The sequence below is a fragment of the Otolemur garnettii genome, unplaced genomic scaffold (genome assembly GCF_000181295.1).
Source record: "Otolemur garnettii isolate 467f Iridium unplaced genomic scaffold, OtoGar3 scaffold00016, whole genome shotgun sequence".
Classification (NCBI taxonomy): Eukaryota; Metazoa; Chordata; class Mammalia; order Primates; family Galagidae; genus Otolemur; species Otolemur garnettii.
The window spans coordinates 21,025,801-21,048,256 of NW_003852411.1; the positions used below are offsets into that span (position 1 = coordinate 21,025,801).

At 41.3% G+C, this 22,456-nt stretch overlaps 1 protein-coding gene across 1 annotated transcript in view; it reads right to left on the reverse strand.

The window, feature by feature from the left end:
* Positions 1 to 19,032, reverse strand: part of DNM3 (dynamin 3) — a 549,381-nt gene extending 530,349 nt beyond the window's left edge. Inside the window, exon 1 of the mRNA XM_023510815.1 lies at positions 18,872 to 19,032. Coding sequence (XP_023366583.1) covers positions 18,872 to 19,032 — 161 coding nt within the window. The remainder of the gene's footprint in view (positions 1 to 18,871) is intronic.
* Positions 19,033 to 22,456: the final 3,424 nt, after the last annotated feature.

The window sequence follows — 22,456 nt, forward strand, 5'->3', positions numbered from 1 at the left end:
ACAGAGTGAGACCATGTCTCAAAAAAAAAAAAAAAAAAGAAAGAAAGAAAGAAAGAAAGAAAAGAAATTAAAATTAAATTAGCAAGGCACAGTGATGTGTGCACCTGTAGTTCCAGCTACTCATGACACTGAGATGGGAAGATGGCTTGAGCGCAGGGGTTCAAGGCTTCACTGAGTTATGATTATACCCCTGCACTCTAGCCTAGGAGACAGTGTGACCCTATCTCTAAAAAACAAGAAAAAGAAAAAATGTAATAACAGATAACCTGTGAGGCTAGCCTAGGCAGGGCCTTGTATGACATGCCATGAGGCCTAGATGTTATGCTGTTGGCATTGGCAGCTGGAAAGTTTTCACCATGACAGTATCATGGTTTAATTTGAATTGCATATCAATCATGCTATGGTTGTGTAGCAGATTACACATGAGGAAAGCATTCTGAGTCTATGGCTATAGCCCACAAGATGAATGATGACAACTCGTACTCAGTCAGTGGTTGTAGAGATTAAGCATAGGTGATCAATTTCAGACATATTTGGAATGTAAATTAAGCTGCTTAGAGATCACTGGTGACCTTGGCAAGGGCAGCTTCAGTGCACTGATGGGGAAGGAAGACACATTGCATCCCTTATCCACAGCTGCAGACTGCCCTGGCTTAACTGCAGACCCACTGAGTAGCCTCCATATCAGAGCCCAGTAACCTTTATTTTGATAAGCTCCTCAGGTAAATTTTACACAGATATCACATGCTTGCTTTGGGAGATGCTGGGATGGACCAGTATTTTAAGTATCATTATCCCTTTTAATTCAAATCCATTGGTTCCTGCATTCAGACAGTGAGAGTTGTGTGATGGTTGTGAAGGGAAGGAAAGTTGAAGAGGGCAGAGGTTAAGATGGGAGAATCATGAGTAGATTTATATCATTAAGAAAGAAGGACAGGTGAAAGAAGGGGTAACTCAAAAACTGAGGCAAATGTGCTAAGAATATTAGTTTATCAAGCTAAGAGTTCATCAAATGATATCCTCTTATGAGTGTAAAAATAAATCTCTTACAGACATGATCCTCATTCTCAGCACCAACCCATCTAAGTCAGGTCAACAATTAGAGAAAATTATAAAAGGTAAATTTCTGTGTTAGTCTGCTCAGGCTGATATCACAAACACCACAGGCTGGCTCGGCACCTGTGGCTCAAGTGGCTAACCCGCCAGATACACCTAAGGTGGTGGGTTCGAATCCACCCTGGGCCTGCCAAACAATAATGACAGCTGCAACCAAAAAATAGCCAGGCGTTGTGGCAGGCACCTGTGGTCCCAGCTACTTGGGAGGCTGAGGTAAGAGACTTGCTTGAGCCCAGGAGTTTGAGGTTGCTGTGAGCTGTGATGCTACAGCACTCTACCCAGGGGGATAGCTTGAGGCTCTGTCTCAAGAGAAAAACAAACAAACAGAGCACAGGCTGAACACAGTGACTCACACATGTAATTCCAACAGTCAGGGAGGCCAAGGTAGGAGGATCTCTTGAGCTCAGGAGTTCAAGACCAACGTGAACAAGAGCAAGACTCCATCTCTACTAAAAAACAGAAAAATTGGACAGGCATTGTGGCTGGTGCCTTGGTGCCTGTAGTCTCAGCTACTCAGGGAGCTGAGGCACAGGATCACTTGAACCCAGGAATTTGAGGTAGCTGTGAACTAGGCTGATGCCATGGCACTCTAACCAGGCAACAGAGTGAGACTCTGTCTCTAAACACACAAACACACACGGAGACTGGCAGCTCAAACAAAAGAAATTTCTTTCTCAAAGTTCTGGAGGCTAGAAGTTCAAGATCAAGGTCTAGCTGATCTGGTTCCAGTGGGGTTCTCTTCCTGGCTTGTAGATGACTACCTTCTGGTTATGTGCTCATCCGGCCTTCGTGGGCACAATGCAGAGAGACAAAGAAAGTAGTGCCTCTTTTTATAAGGACACTAATCCTATGGGATCTGTGCTCCACCCTTATGGCCTCTTTAGTTTTAATCATCTCCTGATTGGCCCTATCTCTCAAAATAGTCGTAGTGGGAGTTAGGGCTCTAACGTGAACTTTGTGGGGATATATTCAGTCCATAACAGTACCTAAAACAGTATTATTCAAGAAACTGTGAGGAAGACTAATTAAGAGTCCACCTCAGGAGCCCAAAACTACCATGAATCAGCCAGATTCAAGTGCTAAACAACTTGGAACCAACCCTCAGACATCAGAAAGTCGGAGAAGGTCAGAATGGGTATTGGCGAGATGTGGAGCTTGGTGTTAGAGTGAAAGATGTTCCCAACTGGAATTAGAGTGAGGAAGGATTCCCTCACTGTCCAAAGTCACTTATGTCTTTAAATTTTACTACCATTCCTCCAAGGACTCACTCAGATTTTGGAATGACATTTAATTCCTCTCTGTGCTTTTTCCTCACTTGCCATTTGTTATCACAGCCTTGTCTCTGAAATGCTGTTTCCATTCTCATGATTAAACGTACTGGTTCCAGCCTCTTATTACCATTAGATCATTAATTCCCCACTGGCACCCAGATGTCTCCCCTCTTCTATGTATATTGCAGTTAATGTGTGGCCAACTGTATCTTCCTAAAACCTGACGCCAAGCACCCCAAAACACATCTCACAAGGTTTCAGTGGCACCTCGTTGCCTCCTGAAGTACTGATTCTTCATCTTAGCAATCCTTCCAAGGGCCCCACCTCACTCTGCCAGCCCTGTTTATCACCGCTCCCCATCTAGGTTCCTAGGCCACACAGAAAATTCTCTGGTCCTTAAACACACTTACATCCGTGCCTCTGGTCCCACCTCGATCTATCAAATTCTGGTTTTTGTTTGTTTTGTTTTGTTATTTTTTTTTTAAAAGAGTCTCAAGCTGTCTCCTTGGGTAGAGTTCCATAGCATCACAGCTCACAGCAACCCCAAACTCCTGAGCTTAAGCTTGCCTCAGCCTCCCAAGTAGCTGGGACTACAGGCACCCACCACAATGCCTAGCTATTTTTGTTGTTGTTGCACTTGCCATTGTTGTTTTTAGCTGGCCAGGGCCAAGTTCAAACCCATCAGCCTCAGTGTATGTGGCCGGCGCCCTACCCACTCAGCTATGGGTGCTGCCTCCTGATCTATCAAATTCTTACCCTCTAATATCTGTTTCAAATCCTACTTCTATTCATGAAATTTTTCTTGGACTCTCCAAAAAGATGTGCTCTTCTCCTCTGATCATCTAGAATACTTTATAGCTTTAAAGGTGCTAAATTCTGCCAAATTCCCATCCCCCAAAATAATAATCATAAACACATAATTTTATTACTATGTGCCAGACAGCGTTATAAGTGCTTTATATATATCAACCAATTTAATTTCCACAACCATTATGTGATGTGGACACTACTATCACCCCATTGTACAGATGAGGAAGCTGAGGAAACAGGGAGATTAAGAAATGTCCTGGCTCGGCGCCTATGGTTCAACCGGCTAAGGCGCCAGCCACGTACACCTAAGGTGGTGGGTTCGAATCCCCAGCCCGGACCCGCCAAACAACAATGATGGCTGCAACCAAAAAATAGCCAGGCGTTGTGGCGGGCGCCTGTAGTCCCAGCTGCTTGGGAGGCGGAGGCAGGAGACTCGCTTGAGCCCAGGAGTTGGAGGTTGCTGTGAGCTGTAATGCCACGGCACTCTGCCCAGGGGGACAGCTTGAGGCACTGTCTCAAAAAAAAAAAAAAAAGAAAAGAAATGTCCTAAGATCATGAAACTATTAAGTCACAGAGCTAGGATGTAAGCCCAGGCAGACTGGCTCCAAGGAGTACCTGAACTTTACCACAACACTCTACAAGTCCTGGGGTATACTCTGTGCTATTCCAAGTCAGACTCTGTTGAGGGCAAATACTTTTCTTTGTCTTTCTATCCCAAAATAGTTTCCACAGTGCTGACACTCAAATATGGGTTGATTACTTGAGTCCCTTTTGGTCACAAAATATCCTACTCTACTCAGGCCATGCTCTTCCTAAGTAATCATAAAGGACTGCTGTGTATATAAGAGTTGAGAAAAGTAAGCTGAAAAGACATTTGGGGAGAGTGAAAAATAAAATCTGATGGGTAGGAGGTTTTAAAAACCAATAGGGACTTAAAAGGGGGAGCAGTCCAGTGAGAATAGCCCATGTCACAAAGTCCCAAACCTGCAAATGCTGGCATAGATGTGTAGAAAAGGGAACACTTTTACATGGTTGGTGGGATTGCAAACTAATAGAGCCTCTTTGGAAAGAAGTATAGAGACTCCTCAAAGAACTCAAATTAGACCTCCCATTTGATCCTGCGATCCCATTACTAGATACCTACCCAGAAGAAAAGAAATCATTTTATCATAAGGACATATGCACCAGAATGTTTATCACAGTTCAAGTCACAATCACCAAGATACAGAATTAAACCATCAACCATCTACCCATCAACCCATGAATCAGTGAATAAATTGCAGTACACGTATACCACGGAATACTATTCAGCCATAAAAAAGATGGAGACTTTACATCTTTGCTACTCACCTGGATGGAGTCAGAGAACATTCTACTTAATAAAGTATCACAAGAATGGAAAAGCTGGCTCGGAGCCCATAGCACAGGGGTTGAGGCTGGCAGGTTCAAGCCCAGCCTAGCCAGCTAAACAACAGTGACAACCGCAGCAAGGAATAGCCAGGCATTGTGGCGGGTGCCTGTGGTCCTGGCTCCTTGGGAGGCTGAGGCAGGAGAATTGCTTGGGCCCAGGAGTTTGAGGTTGCCGTGAGCTATGATGCCACAGTACTCTACCAAGGGCAACATAGTAAGACTCTGTCTCAAAAAAAAAAAAAAAAAAAGAATGAAAAAGCAAGAATCCAATATAGTCAATTAATGAAACCAGTAGATGAACAAATACACACCCACAGGAGAGAAAAACACAATTACTCTCAAGTTGGGGGAGGATGAGGGCGGGGGCGGGGGAGCAGGGAGGACAGAGGTGGATGGTGTGGCACACCTCCTGGGCGAGGGGCACAACTTCAGTGTGGAGGCTACCTAACAAATGCCAACAAGGTAACCTGATCATCTGTACCCTCATATTAATCTGAAATAAATAAATAACAATAAAATAAGAAGAGGGTAGGAACTGCAGGTCCTTGAGAAGGATAGAGACGTTAAAGCAGATTCACCTGAGAGCAGCAATATTCACGTGAAATAGATGAATAAGAAGTGAAGGACGTGAGAGAGCCCCACGCTGTCACTGTCATCCAAGCGTAAGGGTAGGGGAGCTGAGACTCTGGTGAGAATAAAGAGGGAAAAAGTGGACCTCAAAGACGTCTTAGGAAATAAATTACAATCTGTATTTGTTTATATTTTGAGCTTCTAGTCTAGTAAACCACTGTAAGAAGTGGGATTGTTAAGAAAAGCAAATTTTAAAATCAGGCTGTCATTCCATTTTTTCTGAAGAATAAATATAGTTTACCTCTAAAACATCCTTATCCATAGCTGCTTCGTAGAATTAGCCATTCCATAACAGAATCCAGTTTCTTTACATCAGAAACTGATATACATGACAATTTTTTGAAAGCCTGAAAGGAGTAAGCCTAGGGAGGTCTTAATCCTTTGATATGTTTGTCATTTCTTCTCTATCTAGAGATAGCCTATAGAAAATACACATTTTTTTTTTTTAAGTCAGGTGTCCCCCAACAACCAACTGGCTAAATCATAGACTAAGGTGAAAAAAAAAGCCTTCAAAGTCATTCTGTTCAACTTCCCTGTAAACTACACCAGGCCAAGCAGCCAGAAAGTCATCAGTTTCTTGGGGTGATGGACTATTTACCGCCTCACAAGTGATCCATTCCATTTTTAAACTGTTCTATTGAACAGTCTCCCCTATGTTAAGTTTAAATCTGTCTGCCCGTAACTTTCACCCATTTATTTTAATTCTGTCTTCTGGGGAGAGAGACAGTCAATATACTCTCTCTCCAAGTAATAGCACCTCAAATTTTTGGAGACAGCCTCTAGATCCCACTGTTTTTTAACAACCAGCTCTCATAAAATTGTTGGCCTGGTTATCCGGACGATAACAGCACATACCCTACTGGGCCACCCAGTTTGGGGAAGAGCTGCTCACAGGTAGAGCCTCGTGTAAGCTCTGGCATATGGTGGCCTCTCGAAATATGACTCTTTGTAAGTAGCTCCACAAACCAACAAATCCATTTCCTAAGAGAATTTTCAAACACATCCTTTCTCAATTGGTTTTATCATCAACCAACAAACAAGTTTATTAAGCTCTCTGTCTTCAAAACTCAAGTACAATTCATATAAAAGAAATATTAACCCAGAAGTAATCTGGCAGGCATGCAGGTAAATAAAATATACCTCAAGAAACCTCAAGGGGAGAAACACATTTATATTATAGACTTTTTTGGAATGTTTGAATTTTTATTACATGTACATATTATGCTTTTAATTAAAAGACAGTTAATGTAACAAAATAAAAATAGAATTATCCCCATTTTAACTCATCCTAGTGAAATAGTATGGTATTGTGCAAATTGTACCCCTGTAGTAAAAAAGTATGTCCTGTCGATTAAATATAGAATTACCAAATAAAGGACAGAAGTATTATTAGGTTATATCTAATAATGTTGAGGAAAACCCATAGTAACAAATGCATTTATATTGTAGCTTAGTATGCAAATATAAATATATAACTAACAGAAAAGTTTTCACAAAACAGTACTTAGATTAATAAGTATAATGTTGCCTGTTATGTTAAGGCTTCTACCACCCACAGAATTGGGATCACAGCCCACTAATAGGTCAGCACCCACACTTTGAAAAACACTGATCTAGTCCAACCCCTCCCCACTACTTTCAACCAATTTATTGATGACAAATGGATCTTTTGGCTTGGATAAATGGCTAGCAGAGAATCGCATAGCTGATCATTCCGTTAGCTCCTGCTGTATGCCGCACTGAGCTAAGGAGAATGACAAAGGAGATGCAGCTTCTGACTTCATGGAAATTACAAATAGCTGGGCAGACAGACAAGGCGGCCACTGTACAATAAGACTCCTGTGCAGTGAGACAGAATCAAGGACTGCAGAGCAGGGCCTGTAAATCAGACAGAGAGACAGGAGGAAGACCAGTAGGTGATGGCAGAGACCAGACTACACCCAGCTGTCTCTACTCTGGAAGCGACGCCAGCTGTCTTACCTGAGGAACTCCAACAACATCCAGGGAGCACTGCCCACCAGGGGAAGCCAAACTAGCTAACTCACAAAGGCTCCTAACTCCCAGGGTAGCAGGATCTCATCTGTCTCCTTTCTTCGCCTCTCCCTACAAAATATAGATCCTCATGTAAGCACAGCCACCTCCTTCTAGTCTACTCCTTGCTCTTTAACAAGAGACTCAACATCCTTCTGCCACTTCCCTTCTTCATGGATTCTGGAAAAAGAAAAAATTCCTTGAGGAAAATAAGACAGTAAAAGTATACTATTGTAATCAAGTACCTGCCCCCCCAATTTTATAGGTAATCTTTCTTAGAATTGAATAAACAAATTATTTCTTTCTTTTTTTTTCTTTAGAGATAGGGTCTCATCTGTCACCCAAGCTGCCACGGAGTGCCATGATCATAGCATACCATAGCTTTGAACTTCTGGGATCAAGAGATCCTCTAGCCTACAGGTGCACAACAGTTAATTTTTCTATTTTTTTGAAGAGACCAGGTTTCTCCCTGTTTCCCTGGCTGGTCTTAAACTCCTGACCTCAGGCGATCCTCCCACCTTGACCTCCCAACTGCTGGAATTATAGGCTGGGCTACCACACATGGCCAAGTTTCTCAAACTAAAACCTCAAAAACTGCAATGATCAGAAAGTTCTTTCTGTATTTCTAGGTGAGAATGTAAAAATCTCAGCGCATGGTGGCTGCTGTCCAGGTAGAAGGGCTCGGAGAACCATGAATGTTAGGGTCCATAAAAATACATAAGATTGTGGGCCTCTGCCCTTCTTTTCAGTACATGAAAAGAATGAGCCTAAATTTTATTAACCAGAAAAACATAGACACACACACAAGAGGTTCTAAACTTCCAGAGACAAGATACCCAAAACTAAAGCTCCCGAGGCATACCCACTAACACAAAGATTCCAAAAGGAAATGGTCAACTAGTTCAGAGCTTAAAATCGATGGTTAACAAGTTGCAGGAATCTCAATCAAGTCAGAATATGAATCTTTCCACTGAAAATAGAATCACTGAATATTGTTTTGACATCTACCACAAAAATATTTCTTTTAAGGTCTAATAACACCTCACCTCCTGATCATGTCACCGAAGATCTTTTCTGCTCCTAGGGCTTAGCCCACACTTTACTCAGTAGCCCTGCTTCTCCAGCTGGACTTCCTCAACTTGTTTTCCTCCTTCTATCTCATTTTTCCCTGTGATTTCATCGAACATTTCCAAAAGAAAAAGGTACCCTAAGGATGGCTTACTTTATATCACAGAATCAAATACCTTTCTTAAAATCCGTTCTCTAGGAGAACATCTTAAAAGAATGTCAGCAAAATTCATTGTCATTCTACTATCTGTGTGTGATTAATTCTACTAAGGTCATTACCTCCAGTATTCATCGTGTGACCCTCCCAGCACGTCACTTAACTTATTCCCAGTTTAATCTTTTTTATTTCTAAATTAAAGTTAACAAAACATACTTTACTATGCTCTCAGGGAAATTTTAAGGATTAATGAAGCAATAAATGGAAAACTACTCTTAAGAGGGAAGAGTATACCAACTGAGTTTATGTCATGTATACTTGGTTTAAAACAAAACAAAAACAATGATTTAAAAAAAAAAAAACACTGTGAGGCTGGGCACAATGGCTCAAGCCTTAATCCCAGCACTTTTGAGAGACTGAGGTAGAACCATCACTTGGGGCCAGCAGGTTGAGATCAGCCTGGATAACACAGCAGAGATCCTGTCTCTACCAAAAAAAATTTTTTTTAATTAACCGGACATGGTAGCACATACCTATTATCTAAGCTACTAAGGAGGCTGAGGTAGGAGGATTATCTGACCCAGGAATTTAAGGTTATAGTGAGCTAGGATTTCACCACTGAACCTCAGCCTGGGCAACAGAGTGAGACCCTGTCACTAAACAAGAAAAAAACAAAAAAACACTGTGATAATTCTAAATGAGGGCAATTCTTTCTTCAAAGAAGGCCTGGATATACTCTAGCCTGACCTAAAAGTGAGTATTCTGACACAACTATAATTTTCCAACATTCACAACAAGAATTTGTTAATAATAATATTATCATCTATTATCTCCCCTAAACTTACCCTTGCTTTGAAAATATTCAGAAGTGTTGCCTTTTCTCCACATCCACGCCAGCATCTCTGGTTTTGGGATTTTGTGATATGGGCTAATCTTACTGGAGTTAGGTGGTATCCCAAAGTAGTTTTGATTTGCATTTCTCTGATAACTGCACTTCTACACTGCTGGTGGGAATGCAAACTAATATGTTCCTTTTGGAAAGACATCTGGAGAACACTTAGAGAACTAAAAATAGACCTGCCATTTGATCCTGCAATTCCTTTATTATGTATCTATCCAGAAGACCAAAAACCACATTACAACAAAAATATTTGTATCAAAATGTTTATAGCAGCCCAATTCATAATTGCCAGGTCATGGAAGAAGCCCAAGTGCCCATCAATCCCTGAATGGATCAATAAACTGTGGTATATGTACGCCATGGAATACTACGCAGCCCTAAAGAAAGATGGAGACTATCTCCTTCATGTTTACATGGATGGAGCTGGAAAATGTTCTTCTTAGCAAAGTATCGCAAGAATGGAAGAAAAAGTATTCAATGTACACAGCCCTATTATGAAACTAATTTATAGCTTTCATATGAAAACTATAACCTAATTATAGCCAAAGAATATGGGGAGGGGGAAGGAGAGGGGAAGGCGGATGGGTGAAGGGAGGGTGATTGGAGGGATCACTTCTATGGTTTATCTTACAAGTACAAGTGAATTTTTCTAAGAGTAGAATATAAACGTCTTAACACACACACACACAAAAAAAAAAAAGAAAGAAAGAAAGAAAATATTCAGAAAATGTCCAGTCTCAATAAAAGATTAAACGAAGATGAACCATTTATTGAACACATATTGTAAGGCTAGTACTTGACATCATCTTACTTAGAACTCACACAGAGATTAAAAAGAAAAAGAAGTCATTATTCCTGTCTTTCAGATGAGGAAACTAAGGCCCCATCCATGCTACTAGCTGGACGTCAGAGGTGGGACTCAGCACCACTCAGCAAACCCTGCACTCTGTCACCATAACGGTATGACTCCTTTTCAAAGATTCTCTCTTTGGGGGATCTAAAAAAACAAACCCCGTAACTGAGATTAGTCCCCCATCAAATTACTTATCTAAATGGATTAGTCTTTTCTATTCCAAGCCACTGACATGACAAGAGATGAGTTCCTTCAGAAGCCCAACCTGCACGTGCCTGCTACTCATGGGTACATCAGGACCACGGAGCAGTGGGGATGGAAAACAGCACTGAGGCACACGTTAACTCCCTAGAAGTGGAGGATGTCCAGCGAAGATATTAGAGAATAACAAGGTCTAACGCAATCCTGTATCATTCACATAATTCAGGGATTAAATACACCATCCCTCAACTAAGACAGCTGCTGTTAACACTCAGGATTTAACACAATAGTAACACTTGTTGAAATTAACTGTTAAAATAATTTCTGTGATGTTGATGAACCCCAGTGTCACTCAGATCACTCTAAGCATGCAAATACAAAAAACGTGAATATGAAACAAGCAAACTGAACGATGTAGAATTGCTATGTAAATACATCTCTCATTTTACCTAAAACTCATTACTTTGAACAGTGACCTTTCTGTTTATATTATTGATTTATACACAACTTTTCAGAAACTTGCCTTGGTATAAGCAAGGGGGAAGGTGACCATGCCAGGCTTAGCTTTCTAGCGAATGCCCCATCTGGTGGATAAATATTAACAATGTGTGAAAATATCCAATATCTCTTTAGTCTTTTTCTAGGCCCATCTGTTCTCTAAAATTCACATTTTACTCAAGAGTATTCTATCTCAATCAGATTACCTCGTCTAAGTGTGAGAAAAATTCTGCTCCTTGTCTCCTTCCACTATGCTGTATGGGGAAAATAATAAAGTCACGTCACTGCCAGTCTGCTATCAAGAAGAGTAATGGAGGGGAGTTATCAAAGAGGAGAAAAGAGTGGTCCGACCCCAAGGGAAGAGGAGGAGGCAGGGTGAGGGCTGGAAGGAGGCGCTCTAAAACAATAGCAGGAGGAAGAGAAGATGATGAACTAACCCGGGCCTCCCCGTTCTGAACACCAAGTTCCAAACCCAGCTCTGACTTTTTCTGACCTTGGGCAAATCTCTTGGTTTTTCTGTATCCTAAAGCAGCTCCAGGAAGCTAGCAAAAATTAAGCCAAAGGAAAGCTTCTTACAGTAACCTAGTGAAATGTCAGTCCTTGCTACCAATAAAGAAAGAAAAGCAAAGCTACCTATGATCACACAAGTACACAGAACAATTAATGTGATTTGGGATTTGTTTGTTTTAATTTTTTTAATTTTTGCTTTCAATTTCATCTGGTTTTCACTTTATCTTAGTTTGAAGGTTTTTTTTTAATTTTTTTTCTTTCTTCCTTTAGTGATTCTCTTGCCCTCTTGTCCCCAAAGTAGCTGGGATTACAGGCGCTCACCACATCATCCAGCTTTTTTTTTTTTTTTTTTGTAGAGACTGGGTCTCACTCTGGCTCACTCTGGCACATGCTGGTCTTCCGCTAGTCTCGAACTTGGCTGAGCTCAGGCGATGCACCCACCTCGGCCTCCCACAGCGCTGGGACAACAGGCGTGAGCCACCACGCCTGGCTGTGGGGTCTTGCTATGTTGCCCAGGCTGATCTCCAACTCCTGGGTTTAAGTGATCCTCCCACCTTAGCCTCCTGAGTAGCTGGAACTAAAGGTGTGCACCACTATGCCTGGCAATGTGTTATTATTAGTGAACCCTCTAATTTGTAAGAAATGGTTTTTAACTCATGAAATGCATTTAGTGTTAATTCTTCTTTACCCCTCCCCCTTTCTGAGCAACACACTCCACTATCAGTTCTGCCTTTAGAACACTTTCCCTGGTATTCTTGTCAACTTATTCCACTATTTTTAACGACTGACTTTTATAAACAAAAATAGATTTTCACCTCCCTTAAACAATTGGTCTGATCCCATCTGCTCGCAGCTAACCTTCACTGCGCCCAGTTATGTTTTTAATCTCTCCAACCTCTTTTTCTCCAATTCACTCAGGGCCTCTTCACTGTACAGTATCTCTGTGTGATAGTGACAGTCTAAATTCAATGCCTTGTTGTCAAGTCAGACACTGAGACACAGATCACCACCTCCCTGCTTTGACATCGATACTTCAGTACATGCAGGCTTGAGCTAAAATGATACTGGCTGCCAATGACACTGGAAACTCATATATTATCTTCTTTCCACTCATACCCAGGTTCAATTTTCAGAATTGTACCTTTTCAGAGTGATTTTTTTTTGCAAGAATAAGTTGACATGCTATAATTTTTTTAGCCCAATTAGTTTGCATTATATCCGACTACCTTCATTTTACATACTCATTTGAACGTTCTTGTCCTGTCAGTTCTTTTTATACATACATCACTTTCTATGTATTCATACTTTGCTATATGGTCTTACCCAGTAAATTCAGAACTCAATAAACACATGTGCATTGCTTTATGTGCCCATATTTCTCAAGAGTTCCAATAGGAGTCTTATCCAAGCTAAATCCCAACTTGGCCACTTACTAGCCAGGTGATCCTGGACAAATCATTTTCCTCTCTAATCCTGAGTTTCTATCCCTACTGACATGGGATGTAAAAACAAGTAGGGAATAAGAAGGTGTGGGCAGTGTATAACAGGGTCCATGCCTGCCACCAAGTAAGGGCTAAGCAAATGTTGGCCCCCCTTTGTCTCTTTTTTATAAAAATGTGTTCATTAAAACACAACCCATTAGGACTTTTAAATTAATGCTTAGTGTGAGAAATTGCAAAGCAAACTCAGATTTAGAGAAACTGCAAAACTTTGGCCATATGGAAAAACAAAATTCGATCATTCTATATAGTACATTAGCTCAGGGCTCTCTTGACTTGGTTCTGGTAGGAAAGAAAAAAAAGTCATTTTGTTCTTTCTAGCTGCTTATACCCCTCTTAATATTAAATAAATCATAATAATAAGTAAATGCTCATAATTTAACTCCACTTATTAGCCCTAGACAAAGTCTCTACTTAAGAAGAACACCTAACATACTAAATGTTTGTTCCATTGTTAGAGAATCCAATAGCCTGCCTGTAACATAGCTAAATATAAAGTTTCTGTTTCTGCAGGGTTCTCAATGACTGCCTGCCCAACTTTATTCTTAAAGAAGTTAAGTCAAGTGCATTTTTTTATTATCATTGTACCTTTAATTTTTTTTGACAGTCTCATTTTGTTGCCCTCAGTAGAGTGCTATGACATCCTAGCTCACAGCAATCTCAATTTCTTGGGCTCATGTGATCCCCTTGCCACAGCCTCTCAGTAGCTGGGACTACAGGTGCCTATGACAATGCCCAACTATTTTTACACACAGGGTCTCGTTCTTGCTTAGGCTGGTCTCAAACTCCTGAGCTCAGGTGATCCACCCACCTCAGCCTCCCAGAATGCTAGGATTACAAGTGTGAGCCAACACTCAAGTGCATTTTTTGATATCTGTTAATCATAAGTAAATTTCAAAACAAAAGTACCCTATCCAGTCCAGTTCACCTAGCTGCACTGCTTCTTTGATATCTAAGAATTTATGGTAATTAATTCCCACCAACTGTGAATTTACAACAACCTAAAAGTACATTATATAATATTAATTCTGCAAAAATATCTTCATGATTTCAAATTCCACCACTTTATTATTGGATGAAAGCAAGTACATGTTTTTGATACTTTATTTATAAACCCTTGGGAAGTCTGAAGCATGATTCTCAATAATTATCACATTTTAATTATCATCACTCAAGTATGTAATAACTATAGTACTTATAACCCATTTCTTTTTTTTTTTTTTTGAGACAAAGCCTCAAGCTGTCACCCTGGGTAGAGTGCTGTGACATCACAGCTCACAGCAACCTCCAACTCCTGGGTTCAAGCAAGTCTCCTGCCTCAGCCTCCCAAGTAGCTGGGACCACAGGCACCCGCCACAACGCCTGGCTATTTTTTGGTTGCAGCAGTCATTGTTGTTTGGCAGGCCCTGGCTGGATTCAAACCCACCACCTTAGGTGTATGTGGCTAGCACCTTAGCCACTTGAGCCACAGGCAGCAAGCCTATAAGCCATTTCTTAATAAATATTTACTAATTTAGATGACTTGGTATTTTAATAAAATCCTACCACAAAATACAGACCTTTTTCTGAATTAAGACAATTTTACTAATATGTATGCTACTGTACCTAATCTCATTTGTAACTAGAGGACTGTTACCTACTTAATTTTTTTTTGTAGTTTTGGCCGAGGCTGGGTTTGAACCTGCCACCTCTGTTATATGGGGCCAGTGCCCTAATCCTTTGAGCAACAGACACCTCCCTACCTCCTCAATTTTTAAAGGCTCTCTTGAAACCAATGAAAGGATTTAGACTATTGCCAAGCCATATTAATAACTTTTAATCTTTTTAATTATTTGATCATATCTATTCAACAACAGCGATTGAATGGCTTACTTTTAAGGTTCTCCCTCAAAAAAAAACTTTAATTATCATTAAATTAAGTCAATTTCTTTGTTGCCATACCATTAGAAAACTCACAACTAAATAACTACACATTATTTGAACATTTCCATATTGAAATGAAGTCTCATCATTATAGTCACCTATTTAAAAATCTTTTATTTTGTCCCCATTAAACACAAAACCTTTTTTATTTGTAAACAGATTGAAAGTCTAATTTACCACTCAGGCTAAAATAAAATAATGTGGAATCTTCTGCCCATATAATTAGCATTGAAGAACTAACAAGTATATCATTAAAAACATTTGCACATTAGCAACTAGTACCACTTTCACTTAACACCTCCATAAACAAATTATATGCACTCTAAACACACACTTAAATAAATAACTCACTTATATATTAGACCTCTCTTTAAGAATGTCTAATATAGACATTCTAATGGTGCTTCTGCCTAAAAGGTCATCTCAAATTCTCTAGGAAATGAGACAAAGTAGACATCCAGAAATAAATATGAATAAAATTATTAATATAGCAGCTTATTATTTGTAGGCACCATTTATAGGCAGGAAGAAAAAAGTCAAAAGTATTTATGAGAGGAAATAGTAAACCTCAATAGAAAGGGAGCAAAAAGTATGGTACAAAGGTGTTAGAGCATGGGTTATGGAGTTCAAACACCCTTGGCCGAATTCTTAAATCAAATTAAATGATCCTTGAGTGAGTTACTCAAACTCCCTAAATCTTAATTTCCTCTTCTGTAAAGCAGAACTCATAAGAGTACCTAACTTGCTGGGGTTTTATGAAGAGCAAATGAGATTATCCCTATAAAATCACCCACAATAGTATCTGATACATAGCAAACATTCAATAAATATTAACCATTATCATCATTACTACACTGTAAATATACATATATATGACTATGAGGACATAATGTAACGAAAACAGCTGAATAAATACAACTTTTCAGTACACAAACCAGACCAATAAATAGGCAGATCCAAGCCAGCTAGTAAACCCATAGATATATTCAGACCAGGGGTCTCAGCTTCTATTCATTAGACCTTAAGCTGCCCTCACTGCCAGCATATATCTCATCCTGAACAACCAAAACAACAGTCTGGTTACTCACACTATATCACATTAATATGTAAATTCATCACTTCAGCAAGAAAACCACAAACAAGTAGTTCATTCATGACTCATTTTATTCATAACAATCTCAAACTTGTCGCCCAAAAATCAGTTTTTACAGCTACAGTTTAATGAAGTAAACATATTCACATTTAAATTCATTCGGTGGCGTCAAAAAATCAATATCAACACACTATTTGGAAGGAGAAGATACGATTAGTCCACTAAATGTGGATGGTTAAGAAAATGCATCATTATTTTGAAGAGAACAAGCTTAAATCACGAGCAAACACTATTAATTTACACGGCGATGACCCCTCATTTCTGACTATATTCACTAACTGCAAATTAGACCAGAGTCTTAAAATGAAAACAACTACCTGTAAAAGAGGAAGCTGCATCTTTAAAGGAAAGGATTTTACCTTTATTGCAAAATTCCTGGGTAATAAAAAGTAAAAGCTAAAATGTTAGCATATGAACACAATTTCTTCCATCTAGGCTCAATCTCTTATCAAAAATAGAAAACTCCATTTTCCCTAAGGATAGTTTATAATTAGAAATTAGATTCCTCAATAATTCAATGAACGAAATCTTTATTAAAGTCAAATGACCTTTCTACTTAAATTTTCTCCTTAATATATCTGTTTTGCTAGGCAGGTATCACCACTACAGATAATAAAGTCTCTATATACATATTAAACGAGTTTTTTCCTCTATGTTGATCCTTTAATTTGACATTGTAAAAGTTTTAAAAGTACAACAAATTACTAATGTATTCTGGTAAGTGTTCCGATTTTTATATTTTTAATGTCTCTATTTTTATTTTATCTTGAGAAATGTTCAGGCTTTCCTCTTCTATATCTCTTTTTTAGATTATCATTTAAAAAGATTATAGCTAGTGAGGGGAAATGTGTACAATTTTATTATAGTATTAAGAAAAGCATGAGAATTTCAAAACCTAGATAGTAGAACTGAGATATGTGCATAATTGTCATTAGGTTCAAAGGCTCTGGCCACAAACAACGCCCTTACATATACAGGCTCATCCAAGTAGAAATATGAAATCTACATAAAAATACAGTAATTGCTACCCCATGATTATATTAATGTACATAGTTATGCTATAGGAAATTTAAAAAACATAAAAAATAGTAATTGCATCTGAAATACTTAAAATTTTAATATTTAAGTATCTGTTTACAAAATAAAAGGAGTTAAACAACACTTCAGGCATCATGATAGAAAGCCCTCATGTTTGGAAAGTGAAAAATATATCTGGAAGGAATTTGACTCTTTGGATGCCACTTTAAAACTAGTGAATTTCATTGGGAATAGATCAAAGAAAGTAACTGTTATATGCATATTTTTGAAAACACAAATTCATCCATCACTTCACCAGAAGTGTGACATGACGTAGGCAAAATTCTTGATCATCACTTTTTTCATTAACCAAAATAAATTGTACAAATGAGGCAAAGCGATTAAATGAATTCCTGAAGAATACCAGCTAATCTAATCAGCAATTCTACTTTTTTATTAGGTGTCTTATCTTTCCAGTTCATACAGGAAAAAAATAGAGAGAGTATCATCTGAGGGAAAAGCATATGCACTTTATGAATACTAACATTCCCAGAGGAGATGTGGGAATATCCAGCTCTAAATTTTACACATCACCAAGCACTAACAAAAAAAAGAAAAAAAGGAACAGGAACAGGAACCTTCTGCACCCCAAGTCACTAACCAGCCAAATGAAAAGAATAAAGTGCAATCTCTCCAGCCCCCTTTCTTAGCTACCGTACATTTCTACCTGGTTTACTACTAAGAAACGGATTTCAGCTTTCATAATGCTTTCATATGGGCTTTTCTTAGCAAATGTCTGCGCTCCTCAGGCAAGGCCATTAAGGCAACTTAATCCCTCATGAATTGCTCAGTGGAAGAAATGCTGATTCTCCATTCAAAAATTAATTCTTTAGTTTTTTCTGTATTAAGAATCATGAAAAAAAAAACGTAACTACGATTTAGATTCAGAATGTTATCTTGAAGACTCGCAAGACAAATCGGAGCCTAGGGAAGAGAAGATGACGCTGGGGGAGGGGGCGCAGAGAGAGTGCGAGAAAGACGCTGGTCAATTCCCAGATGATGCAGGAATGACATGGCACCTGGACCACACAAGCCCACGTCCACCCCCGGCAGAGTCTGTGCCTCGGGCGGGTGAAGAGGTGCACACGCAAACACACCACCTTTTATTCTTCTACTCCCCGGAGGAGAATGGTGGGGAAGCGTCTCTGGATAAAGCCTCGCCACAACAAACGATTTCTTTCTCCTCGCACCCCGCCTCCCTAGCTAGGGGCAGGCGACGACCGTCTCGAACAGTAGACAGCTGAGAGGATGGGGAATCGGGGCGAGGGGGACAGCATCTCCTTGGGGGCGGGTGGGGGGTTCAGGGGGATAAAACCCCACGGCCTCCGGGAGGGTGACAGGAAAAGGAGGGGGGTGTTGAGCCGGGAAAACAAGAGAAGGGACTGGGAAGCGCCCGGCGCGCTACGCATGGAGGCTTCCCGGGGCTGGCGCTCACCGAGCGGTGGGGGGAAGTCGATCCGGGCGGACCCCCTCCCTGGACTCCCAGACCGGAGGACAGGGAGGAAATGGCTTTGTATCGCAGGATGAAAGGCAGACAGAAGGGCCACCAGGCGGGGGGGAGGGTGACGGTGGCGCGGGGGACGGAGGATGCCCAGAGTCGGGGGACCTCGCCCGCCCCACAGACATCACAGCTGTAGAGCCCACCATTCCACCGCAGTCCCCAGTCCACCCTCTGGCTCCCACCGCCTGTCCGGGGTCCAACGGCCCGAGCGGGGTCATGCCCCTCCCCGGCCGCATTCCCACTCCGCACCCTGCGCGCTCACCTGCCCACGAAGTTCTCGAGCACCGAGCTCTTGCCGGCGCTCTGGCCGCCCACCACAGCGATCTGCGGCAGCTCCAGGAGGCAGCTCTGTCCCAGCGCTGAAAAGGCGTCCTGCAGACGGTTCACCAGAGGTATCAGCTCCTCCATCTCCCGGTTCCCCATCTTGCCTGAGCGGCCGGCTACCGGCAGGTCCTTGCTAGCCTCTAAGACCTGGCCGGGAGTCGGGGCCGCCCTGTCCTGGCTGCTGTAGCCGCGCCGGGATCAGTTTGCCGGACACTGGCGCAGACGCTGGATCCCGCCGCCAGCCCGCTGCCCAGCTCCTGACAGCTAACGGCCCACAGCGCGCTTGCGCTGAGGGTAGGGGCGTGGCCCGGTCCCGAGATAGCCCCGCCCGCGCCCCGCCCCGCAGCCGCCCCGCCCCAGTCTTCCCAGCCCGGCAGTGCAGCCCCGGCGCGCAAGCACTGCCTCCCAGCTGCGGCCAGATGCCATGGCTTGTGCCTTCTGCTGCCCAGGCTCGAAGGCAAAGTTACAATGCTAGGTCAAGGAATGGCATGTGATCATCATCTACCAGCAGCGCTGTTCCCTTTCAGCAGCTATCAAGCCAAAGCCCCGCAGAAGGCACCACCACCGCTAACAACACAGCACTGTCACCAGCAGCAGCAGCGGCGGCGGCTGCTCCAAGGTACACCTCCCAAAACGAAATCTCATGTGTCAAGCTCTACTCTAAAACCCACAATGATTCCTCTCTGGGTGACCAGTCTTTTGGAGTCTAAATTCAATCTGACTCCCCCATCTAAGCCCCTTAGTAAAGCGACCTTACTTAACTGTTTAGTGACTCGTCCTCCCTAGCCAGACGTAAGCAAAGGCAGATAGAGGCTATCAGTTTACTTGTGGCCCACCCATTCAATCTACCACGCTGATCCTGGCCTGTGAGACTCCTCATGCCTTAGCCCTCTCTATCCATCTCTTTCCATAGTGTCTATCAAGAGCAGTGCACTGAGCACCCGTTCTGTGAAATTTAGCACATTGAGAAGTGGCTGTGTGTGGGCTTCTGTGCCTGGTGATAGAGACACAAAGATAAATGGCCATCCTTCTCTTAGCCTCCATAGAGTGTTCCTTTTTCATCTGCTTCACTGACACCAACCAGTACTCCTCAGGATTTAATATATGGGCACTTTCTTATCTCATGCTTCATGCTCTGACTGAGGACTTTCCCACGGCTTTAACTCCACAGAAGGCTAGAGACTACAGAAATTTACTTTGCTGGAGCGTGTCTCCCCCTGCACCACTATACTCCAACTGGGTCCCAGGCCTCACTACCTGAATGTCTGGCGAGTACCTCAGATGCAATTTATTCAAAACAGAACTAATATTTTCTAATTCCAGCATTTAATATTGTAAATTTCCCTTGAATCCTAAAAGGACATGTATTAAAATGCTCACAATAACAAGGAGACTGAAATAAACCAAATGTCTGTCAACAAGTGAATGAATAGACAGAGGTGATAAGTACATACAGTTAAATATTCTCAGCAGCATAAACAAGTAGACTTCTAATATAACAACGAGGCTGAATCTCAGATAAATTATGGAGAATGAAAAAGCCCAAAGAGAACATGTTGTTTGATCCCATTTATATGAAGTTCTACAATAGACCAAACTATTCAAAGGTGATAGGAATCAGAAACGTGGTTGTCTTTGAAGGCTGGAAATTATTTGCAGGAGTCATGAGGAACCTTTCTGGAGTGATGGAAATGTTTTATATATTGATTGGGATGTGGGTTTACATTTGTCATAACTCATCAAACTAAACATTAAATGATATGCATTTCACTGTAAATTATATTTCAATATTTTTAAAGCAGGAAAAGAAGAAAAACAAAACTAAATGCATCATCTTCCCCACTGAAATGGATCTCTATTGAAATGTCTGGTTGGGATATTTTTTCTAAGAATCCCTCTTCCATCCACCACATGTTGTAGCCAGAACACTCATAAAGACAGAGAAGCCTGAAAGAAAACTAACCAAGCCTTGACCACAGCCAAATGCACTAGTGGCACAAGAGCACCTGACTTGTGCTGCACCAATCAAAGCCCTTTCCCAGGAATATGGAATTGAGAGACAGTTTGCCCTTTGTCTGAGTGACTGAATTACAGCTGAGTAAAACTGGCAACTACGGTTAGAAACATGTTCACCAATAGAAGGGAGATGAAAAAGATCCTGATCTTTATCTTAAACAGATACAGAGTGGAGCAGAGGAAAAGCAGAAGTTCTATTTGGCACTGGTGTTTTATTCTAGTTCATTTCTAACGCCCAGCTACGATCGTGTCCTGAGTGTCCTGAGTTTGATGTGCCAGCAGCCTCCCCCATAAAGTTACATTAAAAATAAATCCCCTTCTTTGCCTAACCTAATCCAATACTTTCTTTACTTATAACCAAAGAACCCTGTAAAAATACATCTTCTATCTCAGCAAAAGGCCCGCCCAGTCCCAATCCCAGATCTGGAAGTCATCACTCCCTCTGTCTTCCTCATTCCCATCGATCTCCAATCATGCCCATTCTGCCACCCTGGAAGCCGTCTCCTCCTCTCCATCCTTGCTGCTAGTGTCTCAGCTATAACTAACATTTGTCAAACCGTCATTTTCCCTTGTGCTTTTCATATACATGGAACTTGAATAGATTTTCATTATGGCACTTGGCACATTACATTAAGTCACTAATTTATATGTCCCTTTCTCTCAACTAATGTGATAGGCAGAATAATCCCCCCCCCCCCGCCACACGCCAAAGATGTTTACATTCTAATTTGTGGAACCTGTGAATGTTGCCTGAAGTAGCAAATGGGACTTTGTAGATGTGGTAAGTTAAAGATCTTGACATGGGGAGGTTATTCTAGATTACCCGGATGGACCCAGTCTAACCACATGAATCCTTCAGAGAATCTTTCCCAATTATATCACAAGGAGATACAACCCTGCTGCCTTAGGAGACAGAGAAAGGGGAGGGTAAGCCAAGGAACGCAGGCATCCTCTAGAACCTGGAAAAGGCCAGAAACACACTCCCCCTAGAGCCTCCAGAAGGAACACAGCCTTGCTGACACTTAGCCCAGTGAGACATGAGTCAGACTTCTAACCCACAATACTGTAAGACTAGTAAGATTAAGTAAGTTGTACTGTTTTACAACAGTAAGTTTGTGGTAACGTGTTACAACCGCAATAGAAAATAAATACAACAAGGTATTTGAGGGCAAGATCTGTCTTTATGACCCTCAACGCCTAGCACGGTAAGTAGCATCTAAGACCACAGTCTCCTAGAGACAGACAAAAATTATTACAGCACACATAATATGTTCCAGGGTGCAATGGACTAAGTTGTGCTTCCCCCAAATTCATATGTTGAACCCCTAAACCCCAATGTGACTGTATTTGGAGAAAGAAAGTAATTAAAGTTAAATGAAGTCACCAGGTTGGAAGACTGATTCAATAGGATCAGCATCCTTGCAAGAGGAGACATCAGAGAGCTCTCATGTGCTCATGCACACTCTTATTCTCTCTCTCTCTCCACACACAATTGCACCCTATTTTA